Genomic DNA, 13668 nt, shown 5'->3' with positions numbered 1-13668 from the left:
TGCTACGGGTGGGTGTTGCTATGGTGACCAGTGAGCTGAGATAAGGCGGAATTTACCTAGCAAAGACTTATAGAAGACCTGGAGCTAGTGGGTTTGGCGACGAATATGTAGCGGGGGCCAGCCAACAAGAGAATACAGGTCGCAGTGGTGGGTAGTATATGGGGCTTTGGTGACAAAATGGATGGCACTGTGATAGACTACATCCAATTTGCTGAGTAGAGTGTTGTAGGCTATTTTGTCAATTACAAAATAGTTGGCATAGTTGGCACTATGCATGGGGCAGGTAGCCTCTCCTGGCATTTGCCAAAACGGATTTGTCCGTCGGACTGCCAGAGGGTGAAGCGTGGTTAATCATTACAGAGAACGCGTTTCCACTGATCCGAGTTGAATGGCGGCGAGCTTTACACCACTCCAGCCGGTGCTCGGCCATGGAAACCCATTTTCTGAAGCTCCAGACGAACAGTTCTTGCGCTGACGTTTCTTCCCGGAGGCAGTTTGGAACTCGTTCTGTGAGCTTGTGTGGCCTACCACTTTGTGGCTGAGCTGTTGTTGCTGCTAGATGTTTCCACTTCACATTAACAGCACTTACAGTTGACCAGGGCAGACATTTTACGAACTGACTTGTTGGAAATGTGGCATCCTATGACGGTGGCACGTTGAATGTCTTGAACTCTTCAATAAGGCCATTCTACTGCCAATGTTTGTCTATGAAGATGGCATGGCTGTGTGCTCGATTTTATCACCTGTCAGAACGGGTGTGGCTGAAATAGCAGAATCTCCTAATTTGAAGGTGTGTCCGTATACAGTTGAAGTCGGAAGTTTACATACACTTAGGTTGGAGTCATTAAACTAGTTTACCACTTCCACAAATTTCTTGTTAACAAACTATAGTTTTGGCAAGTCGGTTAGGACATCTACTTTGTGCATGAAAGTCATTTTCCAACAATTGTTTGCAGACAGATTATTTCACTTATAATTCACTGTATCACAATCCAGTGGGTCAGAAGTTTACATGCACAAAGTTGACTGTGCCTTTTTAAACAGCTTGGAAAATTCCAGAAAATGATGTCATGGCTTTAGAAGTTTCCTGATAGGCTAATTGACATCAAAACTGAGTTTAAATGTATTTGGTTAAGGTGTATGTAAACTTCCGACATCAACTGTATATGTGTGTGTGATTTGCGGGTAGAGATGTTCACATGTTTAACCTTTTTATTGTCTCCATTGCTTCAGTCTTTTAATTGCGGACTTTGGCTAAGAGTTTCCTTTTGCGAGGGCAAACCGGAACTCCCAATTTCTAACACTTATGGACCCAGAACTTAATCGCACACCTGACCAAATTATGTGAGATTCTAGTTCTTGGTTGATTGCAATCCACACTTTTAGTTTTTGTAGAAAAGTCACTGCCAAGAAACACTTGTGTTAGTATTTATAAAGTATAAATAGCCCACACTTTAGATGAGACCACACAAAAATAATGATTAGTAAATGTTTTATAAGGAACAATATTAAACATCTTATTAAATACTTTAAAAGTTGTTTATAAACGTGGGAATAACTAGGTTACTAACATTTACAAATGAGTAATGATTAATCATTTGTGAATAAATGATTTACTAATTATAAATATTTTATTATGTGGAGTTATTATAAAGTGCTACCAATATTTTGAACATTTTGCAACTTTGGGGAATTACACGTTGCATATCTTACATTTTGTGTCCTTTGTTTAATTGCCTTTCCACAACTGAGAGGATATGATTTTTCGGCAGTATCTATACCACAGCACACTGTAATAGGGTCTGCATGACTCATGATTCAGCACAAGGCAACTCACCTTTGTGCTTTCCTAACAGTGTAGAATTATTTTAATCGGACGGATCAAAGATGAGCAATACATGTCGTACTACCATTCTCTGGACTTCTAACAACATCCAGATASGCTTTCACAGGCCAGTAAAACCATACATAAACGGCGTTATCTTCTGATCTCAATCCACCGAGACCGAACAACATGGAATAACATCATTACCCTCTACTGAATTTATCGTAGATTACTGCATACCAATTGAAAGGACGGAAAATGTGTATCAGCATTAGCCTACGTGTGGAACCTATGTACGGTATGGACGAGTCTATGGAAAAAGACATCTGTTTAGAATCCCGCCTTGTGTTAGTGCTGTCTTATACATGAAATAAGAGGAGGCAAATATTTGGCTCCTTTCGACGCTGCTGTTAAGTGGCACACCACTTCTAGGAATCGTTATCGCTCTCACATGAACTTTAGTAACACAGGTCAGTTGCATGTGTGGATGCAGTACCATAAACCCATAGGATTATTTACATGGAAGCGTGTAGGAGTGGAAGTTAGCAGACCCCCCCCCCCCACGTTTGATGTAGCTCTTGCAATGTTTTATTTGTTGTGATTATATGAAGCAATAGACTGAGGAAAGGTAACAAAAACCCTGGCTGTCTTCCAGCTAAATGTATAGACCTGATCCTCCTCCAGAATCCCTGTGCTAGAGAAGCACTGACTTCTTATTGCACGCAGTATATACTTTTGATCCTCTTATGAAAGCCAGGCTCTAAATGCAAACATTGTGTTACCTAATAATGCAGTAGCTTGAAACATTGAGTATAGCACGGTCCACTGTAGTCGGTCTTAGTGGACACTGCAGCTGCTGGGAGGATTTTTGAAGATCTCTCCCTTATTTCCCATCTGTGCACTGCACAACCAACACCTGGCTGGAATCTGAAAACACACACTTTATCCAGAGAGACTTAAATTGCCTTACTGCTTTACACAGGCTTTGCATTTCTGATGTGTAGGTGGACCTTTGTCTTAAGGCTGTACTGTTTGGACTTCCAGAAGGTACGGCGTTGGTAGAAGGCGATTTACAGTATAGATGGACACTTTTTTATATAGCAACGCTGGCAATATTACTCCAGAATTTTGGGAGCACCACAAATTTTTCTCTGTCCCCTGAGCTCCCCACAAATGCTCCTTTGGAGCCTTTCACATCAGAATACTGGCATCGCTTCTGCACTTCACAAAAGTTTACAAACTTTGAAAGGATAGTTAACTTTTTTTGACCGTTTTTAGCTTATTTTTAATATACTTTCCCAGAAACGGAGACGTGTCCCTCTGACAACAATGATTTGCGCATTCTGAATTGGGTTCAAATACTTTTTTATTCTGTCACCCTGGACTGCTGTTTCCTGTTTCACTTGCGACTGTTTCCTTAAATTTAAACGTGGCGTTTCAGGGCATAAACGACTCAGATTGACAGTAAAACGGGATGGGTTTCTTTATTTGCCGAATCAATACATTAACACAACTTGTGAAAGGATGTGCCAAATAGATGCCATACGTAATGCGGAGAAAGATGTGTGTTTTTGTGAATGGGGTTTGTGGAGCTAAACTCTTATTTTAGTGTATTGAACCAATGTCTGATCATACTTGGATACAAGCAGTAGTTATTGCTTTCAAGCATGTTATAGCTACTTTAGCCCTAACCCCTAGCCTTGAGGTGACTCAAAAAGCTTCTGTATTTACAGCAGCTAGCAAACCTCAACATACTGCCGCTGATGTTAATTGGCAGGAATGTGGAACAATTCCAAGTGGAAGGTCAAGACTGGATATTTTAACAGTCCCCCACTTCCATTTTGAGTGATTCACCTCCCACCCCCATCTGGCTACTAGTAGCAGATGTTTTTTTATCTTGACGTTTTCTGCACATTTTCTAAGCTATGATTTACTGCATGTCACTGGGACCCACTTAGATTCACTAGAGTAAATTGAATCAAGATTCCATATGTGAATTTAGAATATTTAAGTGGTCACAACTTGTGACACCTTCAATAAACCTGCACTACCGGTCAAAAGTTTTAGAACACCTACTCATTCAAGGGTTTTTCTTTATTTTTACTATTTTCTACATTGTAGAATAATAGTGAAGACATCAACATTATTATATAACACATATGAAATCATGTGGTAACCAAAAGTGTTATAAAATATATTTAGATTTGTTTATTTCAGATTCTTCAAATAACCACCTTTGCCTTGATGACAGCTTTGCACACTCTTGGCATTCTCTCAACCAGCTTCACGAGGAATGCTTTTCCAACCATCTTGAAGGAGTTGCTGAGCACTTGTTGGCTACTTTTCCTTCACTCTGCAGTCTGACTCATCACAAACCATTTCAATTTAGTTGAGGTTGAGGGATTGTGGAGGCCAGGTCATCTGATGCAGCACTCCATCACTGTCCTCCTTGGTCAAATAGTTCTTACACAGCCTGGATGTGTGTTGGGTCATTGTCCTGTTGAAAAACAAATGATAGTCCCACTAAGCGCAAACCAGATGGGATGGCGTATCGCTGCAGAATGCTATGGTAGCCATGCTGGTTAAGTGTGCCTTGAATTCTAAATAAATCTGACAGTGTCACCAGCAAAGCACCTCCACACCTCCACACCACCACCTCCATGCTTCATGGTGGGAAATACACATGCAGAGATAATCCGTTCACCCACACCGCGTCTCACAAAGACACGGCGGTTGGAACCAAAAATCTCAAATTTGGACTCCAGACCAAAGGACAGATTTCCACCGGTCCATTGCTCGTGTTTCTTGGCCCAAGCAAGTCTTCTTATTGGTGTCATTTAGTAGTGTTTTCTTTGCAGCAATTCGACCATGAAGGCCTGATTCACGCAGTCTCCTCTGAACAGTTGATGTGTCTGTTACTTGAACTCTGAAGCATTTATTTGGGCTGCAATTTCTGAGGCAGGTAACTCTAATGAAATTATCCTCTGCAGCAAAGGTAACTCTGGGTCTTCCATTCCTGAGGCGTTGCTCATGAGATCCAGTTTCATCATCACGCTTGATGGTTTTTGCGACTGCACTTGAAGAAACTTTCAAAGTTCTTGACATGTTCTGCATTGACTGACCTTCATGTCTTAAAGTAATGATGGACTGTCGTTTCTCTTTGCTTATTTGAGCTGTTCTTGACATAATATGAACTTGTTTTTTTACCAAATAGGGCTGTCTTCTCTATACCCCCCTACCTTGTCACAGCACAACTGATTGGCTCAAACGCATTAAGGAAAGAAATTCCACAAATTAACTTTTAAGAAGGCACACCTGTTAATTTAAATGGATTCCAGGTGACTACCTCATGAAGCTGGTTGAGAGAATGCCAAGAGTGTGCAAAGCTGTCATCAAGGCAAAGTGGCTATTTGAAGAATCTCAAATATAAATGATTTGTTTGACACTTTTTTTGTTGTTGGTTACTACATGATTCCATATGTGTTATTTCATAGGTTTGATGTCTTCACTATTATTCTACAATGTAGAAAGTAGTAAAAATAAAGAGAAACCCTTGAATGAGTAGGTGTTCTAAAACCTTTGACCGGTAGTGTATTAATATCATTCCCGTAGATTAATTGGTTCTGACTGAATAAATCAGAACTTATTGTAAAAGATTTGGGCTTTACGACTAATAATAAGCTGAGTTTGCAAACTGATATGCAGTGTGTAATTAAGTATTTGGACCAACTGGCTCGATTCGGCCTTATGTAGCAACATTTTAAATTGTGTTTTTTAGATTGGATAAAAGTACACTCAGAGCTAGACAATGATATATCATACACTACAGTTGAGGAACAATGGGAAAGTAATTCTGCTTTGAAAGTTGATTTAATCTCACTTCTGAGAAAAATCCAATCTGTAGTGTCAGAGTGCGCTCTCGGCATTTGTAAACGCAGAGCACTTTCAGATTGTCCATTCGTAAATTCAAATTTGGAGCGTTCAGAGCGCACACTGTACGCTCTCGTTGAGGATTAGGGTTGATCCGAGTGTTCTGACCTAACAGCAGTCAAGCACCCAAGCTAACTGGCTAACGTTGGCTAACTTGCTAGCTACTTCCAGACACAAATGAGAGAACAGCTCAGTCAGACCATTTTACTCGCCCTCTCAGAGCTGGTTAGGCTGTTTTTATGTTATCCAGCGCGTTGGTGACTAACTGTGCTGCTGGCAACAATTTAATTGCGCTTTTTTTGYCAACATTTACTGACAGTGGCCATATTCAACGGGTGCTGAGCGTTCAAAAATGTGTCAGTTATTCTGCGCTCTGGCGCTCTCAGATGAGTGCTCTGAATTCGGGGTAGATAGCCAGTTGTCGCAGTGACATCATGAACATTCTATTGAAATGGTTACTTGCATAGTGGAGTCTTTTTGTTTAGACATGTAACTAGCTAAACAATGAACCATAATCCCAATTGTCAGGACGCTGTTGTTCAGAGGGTTACAACACAGCTAACACAATCACTTCAAACTGAAGCTGGAAAGACTGCAAACTAGCTGCTCTTCGTTTGATCTTTTTTTTAATTGACATTTATTTGTATTGTTAGGGTTGCGTCAATTCAATCCGGTATAAGTATGACAATGAGTCACCAATTGTATGCTATGTATTTTTTATTAACTAAGTAACAAATGGCAAATGCAATTTTCGTATATCTACGGGTTCAATGTATCATCACGCAGGATAAGACAGAGAACTGACTTGTTCCTGACAAAGACATTATAATATACTCTGACAGAGTTAGTTCCTGCTTCCGAGCCGGCCTGTCACAGAGTAGAGACTGGGCGTGGTTTAGACTCACCCAGCCTATCGCCGGCGCTCAGGCTAGTCCKAGCCTCTTTGCGCTCTTTGGTGTCCCGGCGCTGTTGCTGTGTAGATTACGCTCCCTCACCCCAGAGACTGAGGTCAGACAGCTCTGCAACATTGTCTGCGCTATTTGCACCTGCATACAAAGCCCACTGTTCTCGCTCAAGGCTAACCACAGCTTCCCAGCACACTTATCTGGGGCTAACTGTTACTTCCAGCACAGACACCCAGGCGCCCAGGCCAACAGTTGCTAATATTCAAACACGTGATATAGTAAGGGCTATAGTGTATAACTCAGAACCTCACAGTATATATCCATATAAATGATGCCAGCTGATTCATGATTTCAACTGGCTGAGAAACGCTGCCTGCCTGTCAATAATGTATTGTCCCGACTCCCGACACGTTCATTACTATGGGACAGCTGGAGATCGAATTTGAATATTGAAACGATGTTGCAAATGTTGGCGAGACAAACCGCAAGGTTTATACAAATCTCTGCTGTTAGTCTAAAAGAAATGTGAGATATCTAGAGGCTTTTTATAGTGGAGATCAAGTTTATAAATTGTCTGGCTGGGCTGATGAGACAGTGGATTGTGCAGTGAGATGGAACAAAGTAAATTGAAATTTTAACGTCAAAGATTTAGACGGTGGTAACTTGTGGAATASACACTGGCTGGAATGCGTTTTTAACCAATCAGCATTAAGGATTAGACCCACCCGTTGTATAATGCACAGTAGCTTACAATAACTACCTTTCTGAGCTTGCTCAAATTTGTAGATAGTTCTGAATTCTCAGATTGACAATTTAAAGGGTATATTAGTGTTTAAAAAGCACTTTCTCATTGATTTGAACAACTAAAAAAAATCCTAGGAATAAGCATTTTTGAGTGCAGTACTCCTTTTAACATCTTAAAGATGGTTTATAACCCAGTGCAGCTTTGTGCTGCGTCTAGTGAGGTGAAGTAGGAGGAATCCTGAATGTGATTGCTGACCAGATCTGGGATAACTATAGTTTTAACTCTGCTTTGTGGAAAGTAACTATTTTTTCAGGGGCGACCAAATGGTTACTTTGGAGGTGACTACAACTATTTGAATACAGATCCCCAAAAATTACTTGAATACAGAGCTGAGAAAGCAACTAGTTTTCTAAAACTATTAAATCGAATGCTACCGTCAACTAAAGGCAGGACTGTATCTTTATCAGGACTCCCGAGTGGCGCAACGGTCTAAGGCGCTGCATCTCAGTGCAAAAGGCGTCACTAGTCCCTGTGTCGAATCCAGGCTGTATTACATTCGGACGTGATTGGGAGTCCCAAAGGGCGGCGCACAATTGGTCCAGCGTCGTCCAGGTCTGCCCGGGGTAGACCGTCATTGTAAATAAGAATTTGTTCTTAACTGACTTGCCTAGTTAAATAAAAATGTATACAAATCTGGAACTGCATGTTGAAGATCGAATGAATAGAGCACACACAATCTCCTGACAGTCATATTTGATGAACACAATACATTTCTATCTGAACATTTTGTAAATGTCCATTCTCCTGACTGTCCATAGCCCCAGGTGTACAGAATCAATTCAAACCAATGATCTTTTGTAAGGATAAGTATAAATAAGTTATGCTCAGCTACTGTATGACTCTTTCAACATGCCGCAAACAATGTTTTGATACCTAAAAATGCTGCAGAGTAATTCAAAGCCATTTGCAAACAGCACATTGGATGCTTAGCGAAAACAACTTCGATCCTCTGTCCATCTGAGGGTAAGTGTTCTTGTCGTCTTTCTTGTCATCTGTCGTCTTTTTTAAAGGGATAGTTTCCTCAGATTACAAACTAACAATTGTCAACATACCTTGGATGTAGTTTATTCAAGAAGGCAGTTTTGAGTGTTTCCTTTTGACACTTAATAGCCATATTTTGTTACTGTTAGCATTCTCAGTAACACTTAACATTAAACAGTTCTTATAATAAAATGACTTCTGGAGCAATATTTTATTTTATATTAGCAAGTTGTTACATAATACTTTCATAATTGCGTTTTAATTGCATAGCAATGAGCTGAGAGTTAACCAATGTACACGAGGAATAGGTTCTGTTCCTTGTTCCGCTTATATTATGCATTATAAATCAATTTCCAAAGTACTATGTAAGGAAAATGTTGCTATAGTAATAATCAGTTACTACACATGCATAAGAACTTGATGCCAAGTGTTAGTTTATTACCTTATGTCTCATTCATTATGAAAATGTATTCCATGTCCCTTATGTATTTAAGTCTAGGCTATAGACAGTTGATTGTTTAGCAACAAAACTGACACGTGTGCAAATGTGGGCCAAAACAGACTGGGTTGGCAAAGACTGTTGATAACATGTAAACTATATTTTATCTCCAAATGTTTATTGAAAGCATAAATACATTTGCACAATGAGCACCCTTTGTCTCTCAAATACATGGTTACCCTTACAACAACAACATTTTTTTTTTGAAACTGCAGTGACTGTAGTCGACTGGTATTTTAGGTGCAGTAATTGCAGAATAACTGCAGTGTAAARAATATTGTTATTTTGGATAACTGCAATCTTTTTTAGTAAGGGTAGAGTTGTTGCTTAGATAGCTAGCTAATTTTAGCCATATTAGCATAGACATGACATCAATCAAAAGACCTCAAAACAAGACAGTATCAATGGCAGCTTCTTGTCATTGTTGCGAGCCATCTGTCAGTTAAGAATCTTAACCCACGCCTTCCGGCCACATCGATGCGCTTGAGTCATTTTCGTGACAGTCTGCCAACCCGTCGATATGGGTATACTAAGATTAATCTCTAAGAGCCCTCCAAACCATGTGTTTATGATAATATGCAGTATTTAGACTAATTCAACTAACTKTTGTAGTTTTTGGTTAATCAAATATTTGGCAGCCATAAAATATATATTTTTTGTTTTCAAATAACTTGCATATATTCAAATACCTTCAAATATTATTTGGTTTTCTGAGAGTTATTCAAAGTACTTTATAAATAGTTTTTCTTAGATCTGTATTTGAATGTCAAAGAAAATAGTTTTAGTTGAAACTCTATATAAACTATATTCGACTACCTCGAGTATTTGAAAAGTTGGCATTTTCAAATAAACTACTAAATGCAATTATGTCCTGTCCAGGTCTGTTGCTACATTTTTACAGAGACCTTGAGTGAGATACCTTTGTTATGTTGTAGATGATAATATACCATTTCTTAATTGGTTTCTGGTCCTTGCAGGTATGAGGATAAGGCAAAGAAACACCTGGAACGCTACGACCTCCAGACCAAGCTGGCCTCTGATCGAGATGTGAGAGAGCCCGAGAGGCGGCTCTGTCTGGCCTCCCCGCTGAGTCGGCCCCAGGGCCAGAAACGCAAGGTCCTGCCTTCTAACCAGCCGGTCCTAGACCAGCTCTTCTTTTCCCAGCCCCAGAAAAAGAGGAGCCCTGGGCCAAAGCCCTCACAACCCCTACCGTTCAGTGTGGTTACCCTCAGGCAGCGGCTTCATCGCCTCTCGTTCCAGAGCAGCCCAAGACCTCAGGGCCTCCGGCTTGTAAACCGCTTGGCCTCTCAAAGCGCCTGGGTCGTTTTATGTGGTAGAAAGCTCATGTTGTTAAATCCATTTCGGGTGGAGGAGGCCTTGCTGTTTAAGAGACTTCTGGAGAATAATATACTTCCAGCAGCGAGCCTGCAGAACCCTATACAGTTAACAGATAGGTGAGAAATCTGAGTGATACGTTACCCAAGAGTGAAATGTGAACATTGACACAATCTGGTTCTTAGCTCATAAGTTCAGAGTGATTTCATAATGCATTATATAATCTAGTCATTATGTAACACCATATGTTACACTTCATTTTACAGCTTTCCATTTATCTGTTACCTGCTATACAGTACTTATAAATTACTGGGTAGAATGGTAATTTTATAATTATACTGAACAAAAATATAAACACAACATGCAACAATTTCAAAGATTTTACTGAGTTACAATTCATGTAAGGAAATCAGTCAATTGAAATAAATAAATAATGTCCAAATCTATTAATTAAACATGACTGGGCAGGGGCATGGCCTGGGAGGGCATTGGCCCACCCACTTGGGAGCCAGTCACACCCACTGGGGAGCTAGGCCCAGCCAATCAGAATTAGTTTTTCCCCACAAAAGGGCTTCATTACAGACAGAAATACTCCTCAGCATCCTGCAGGTGAAGAGCCCGGGTGTGGGCTGGCAAGGTTACACGTGTTGTGAGGTTGGTTGGATGTACTTCCAAATTCTCTGGAGAGACATTGGAGTTGGCTTATGGTAGATAAATGAACATTACATTATCTGGCAACAGCTCTGGTGGACATTCCTGCAGTCAGCATGCCAATTGCACGCTCCCTCAAAACTTGAGACATCTGTGGAATTGTGTTGTGTGACAAAACTGCACATTTGCTTGTAGATTTGTATTGTCCCCAGCACAAGGTGCACCTGTGTAATGATTATGCTGTTTAATCAGCTTATCTTGGTAAAGGATAAATGCTCACTAACAGGGATGTAAACAAATTTGTGCACAAAATTTGAGCTAAATAAGCATTCTGTGCGTATGGAACATTTCTGGGATCTTTTGTTCCAGCTCATGAAACATGGGACCAACACTTTACATGTTGCGTTTATATTTTTGTACAGTGTACATAATTACTTTTTGGATCACTGTCCCATGTGGTACCAGGTATAGATTTGGTGTCCTTTGTTAATGCAATATGTGCTTGTCTTTTTTTAGTGTCCTAGGGGGTGCAGAGTATACTCAGGCTCTCTGTACAATGGAGAAGGGAAGTCCTGAGCTGAGAGGAATGGCCATCTTCTCTGATCCCAGGCTTGTGGCCAACGGGTTTCAAATCACACTCACTCCAGGTAGGATAGAATATGAATTAAAAAGATTTTTCATTATCATCGGTTGGTTAGTTAGTTGAGCCATATTTAAGTAGGACATGTAATCTTGAGTTGATAAAGACAAATGTAAAACATTCACAACAATACATGGGACCCAGCACTGAGCCCTGAGGGACACCTGTTGCTTTCATTAGCGGTGTGTGGCTAAAATCATTGGGGAAGACAAGCCAGGGAAAAAATGACATATTACAACCTTGTGTTGTGATAATTGCGTTGTGTGTGCTGTAACCTGTTAGTTCATATGCCTTGTGACCGTGATATAGGCCTAAGGCTGAGACAATAAGAAGACGGTGACAGAAAAAATTCAGCCACACCTTTGTTTCATCACAACCTGAGAGAAATCTCTGTCCAGTGAAGTCCACAAAGCATATTGCATGTAACACAGTTAAATTACCTACAACATGGTCAAGCGAGATAATGTTTCTGACATTCAGACTACTAAACAACTATTTGCAAAGAAAGCAGGAGCTGCATCCACTGTTCCAGCACCATTTCAACTTCAACATTATCAAATCACCTATGCTTAATCTAAATACAGTGACAACAAAAAGATACAAAACACAATTTAGTATAAATATTATGTAGCTGACCATGGTTCTGATTTCTCAGTGTGTGTGTGTGTGTGTGTGCAAGTAAAAAAAAAAAAAAACATGTTGACTCACCCTACTAGTAGAGAAACGCCAATGCCATCCTCTATTTCATGTTGACGAAAAGGTCTATGACTCATACAGTACACGCTTTTATTTTTTGATATCCTAGGCTACCTGGCTAAAATGCTAGCCTAGCCTCGCTAGCCTAACTTCATTTCATGGGCAACATTAGCTAGCCTTCTTCAATAAGGATGTATTGAACTTCCATCCTCTCAGGCCAGGGGCACAATGTATGAATTTTCAGTGCATTCTGAAAATATTCAGACCCCTTGATTTTTTTTCCACATTTTGTTACATCCTTATTCTAAAATGTATTAAATAAAACATTTTCCACATCAATCTTCCAACAATACCAATAATGACAAAGCGAATACGGGTTTTTAGATTTTTTTGTCTTGAGACTCGAAATTGAACTCCGGTGTATACTGTTTCCATTGGTCATCCTTGATGTTTCTACAACTTAATTGGAGTCCACCTGTGGTAAATTCAATTGATTGGACATGATTTGGAAAGGCACACACCTGTCCACAGTTGAAGTCGGAAGTTTACATACACTTAGTTTGGAGTCATTAAAACTCGTTTTTCAACCACTCCACAAATTTCTTGTTAACAAACTATAGTTTTGGCAAGTCGGTTAGGAACATCGACTTGTGTCATGCCCACTTTGTGCATGACACAAGTCATTTTTCAACAATTGTTTACACACAGATTATTTCACTTATAATTCACTGTATCTTAATTCCATTGGGTCAGAAGTTTACATACAATAAATTGACTGTGCCTTTACACAGCTTGGAAAATTCCAGAAAATTATGTTATGGCTTTAGAAGCTTCTGATAGGCTAGTTGACATCATTTGAGTCAATTGGAGGTGTAGATGCTGTCTCTTATACACATCTAGATGTGTATAAGAGACAGCTTCAACAACAGTGCCATAAAAAAGCCAGACTACGGTTTGCAACTGCACATGGGGACAAAGATCGTACTTTTTGTAGAACTGTCCTCTGGTCTGATGAAACAAAAATAGAACTGTTTGGCCATAATGACCATCGTTATGTTTGGAGGAAAAAGTGGGATGCTTGCAAGCTGAAGAACACCATCCCAACCGTGAAGCACGGGGGTGGCAGCATCATGTTGTGGGGGTGCTTTGCTGCAGGAGGGACTGGTGCACTTCACAAAATAGATGGCATCACGAGGCAGGACAATGCTGTGGATATATTGAAGCAACATCTCAAGACATCAGTCAGGAAGTTAAAGCTTGGTCGCAAATGGGTCTTCCAAATGGACAATGACCCCAAGCATACTTCCAAAGTTGTGGCAAAATGGCTTAAGGACAACAAAGTCAAGGTATTGGAGTGGCCATCACAAAGCCCTGACCTCAATCCAATAGAACATTTGTAGG

At 40.1% G+C, this 13668-nt stretch overlaps 1 protein-coding gene across 2 annotated transcripts in view; it reads left to right on the top strand.

The window, feature by feature from the left end:
• Positions 1–13668, top strand: part of pms1 (PMS1 homolog 1, mismatch repair system component) — a 57392-nt gene that overhangs the window by 24375 nt on the left and 19349 nt on the right. For both annotated transcript variants that reach the window (XM_024137835.2, XM_024137836.2), the window contains exons 10-11: positions 9923–10399; positions 11448–11578. In XM_024137835.2, the coding sequence (XP_023993603.1) occupies positions 9923–10399; positions 11448–11578 (608 nt within the window). The remainder of the gene's footprint in view (positions 1–9922; positions 10400–11447; positions 11579–13668) is intronic.

The sequence above is a fragment of the Salvelinus sp. IW2-2015 genome, unplaced genomic scaffold (genome assembly GCF_002910315.2).
Source record: "Salvelinus sp. IW2-2015 unplaced genomic scaffold, ASM291031v2 Un_scaffold1322, whole genome shotgun sequence".
Taxonomy (NCBI): domain Eukaryota; kingdom Metazoa; phylum Chordata; class Actinopteri; order Salmoniformes; family Salmonidae; genus Salvelinus; species Salvelinus sp. IW2-2015.
The sequence above is the reverse complement of the archived record's forward strand: the minus strand, read 5'-3'. Positions and strand labels throughout refer to the sequence as shown.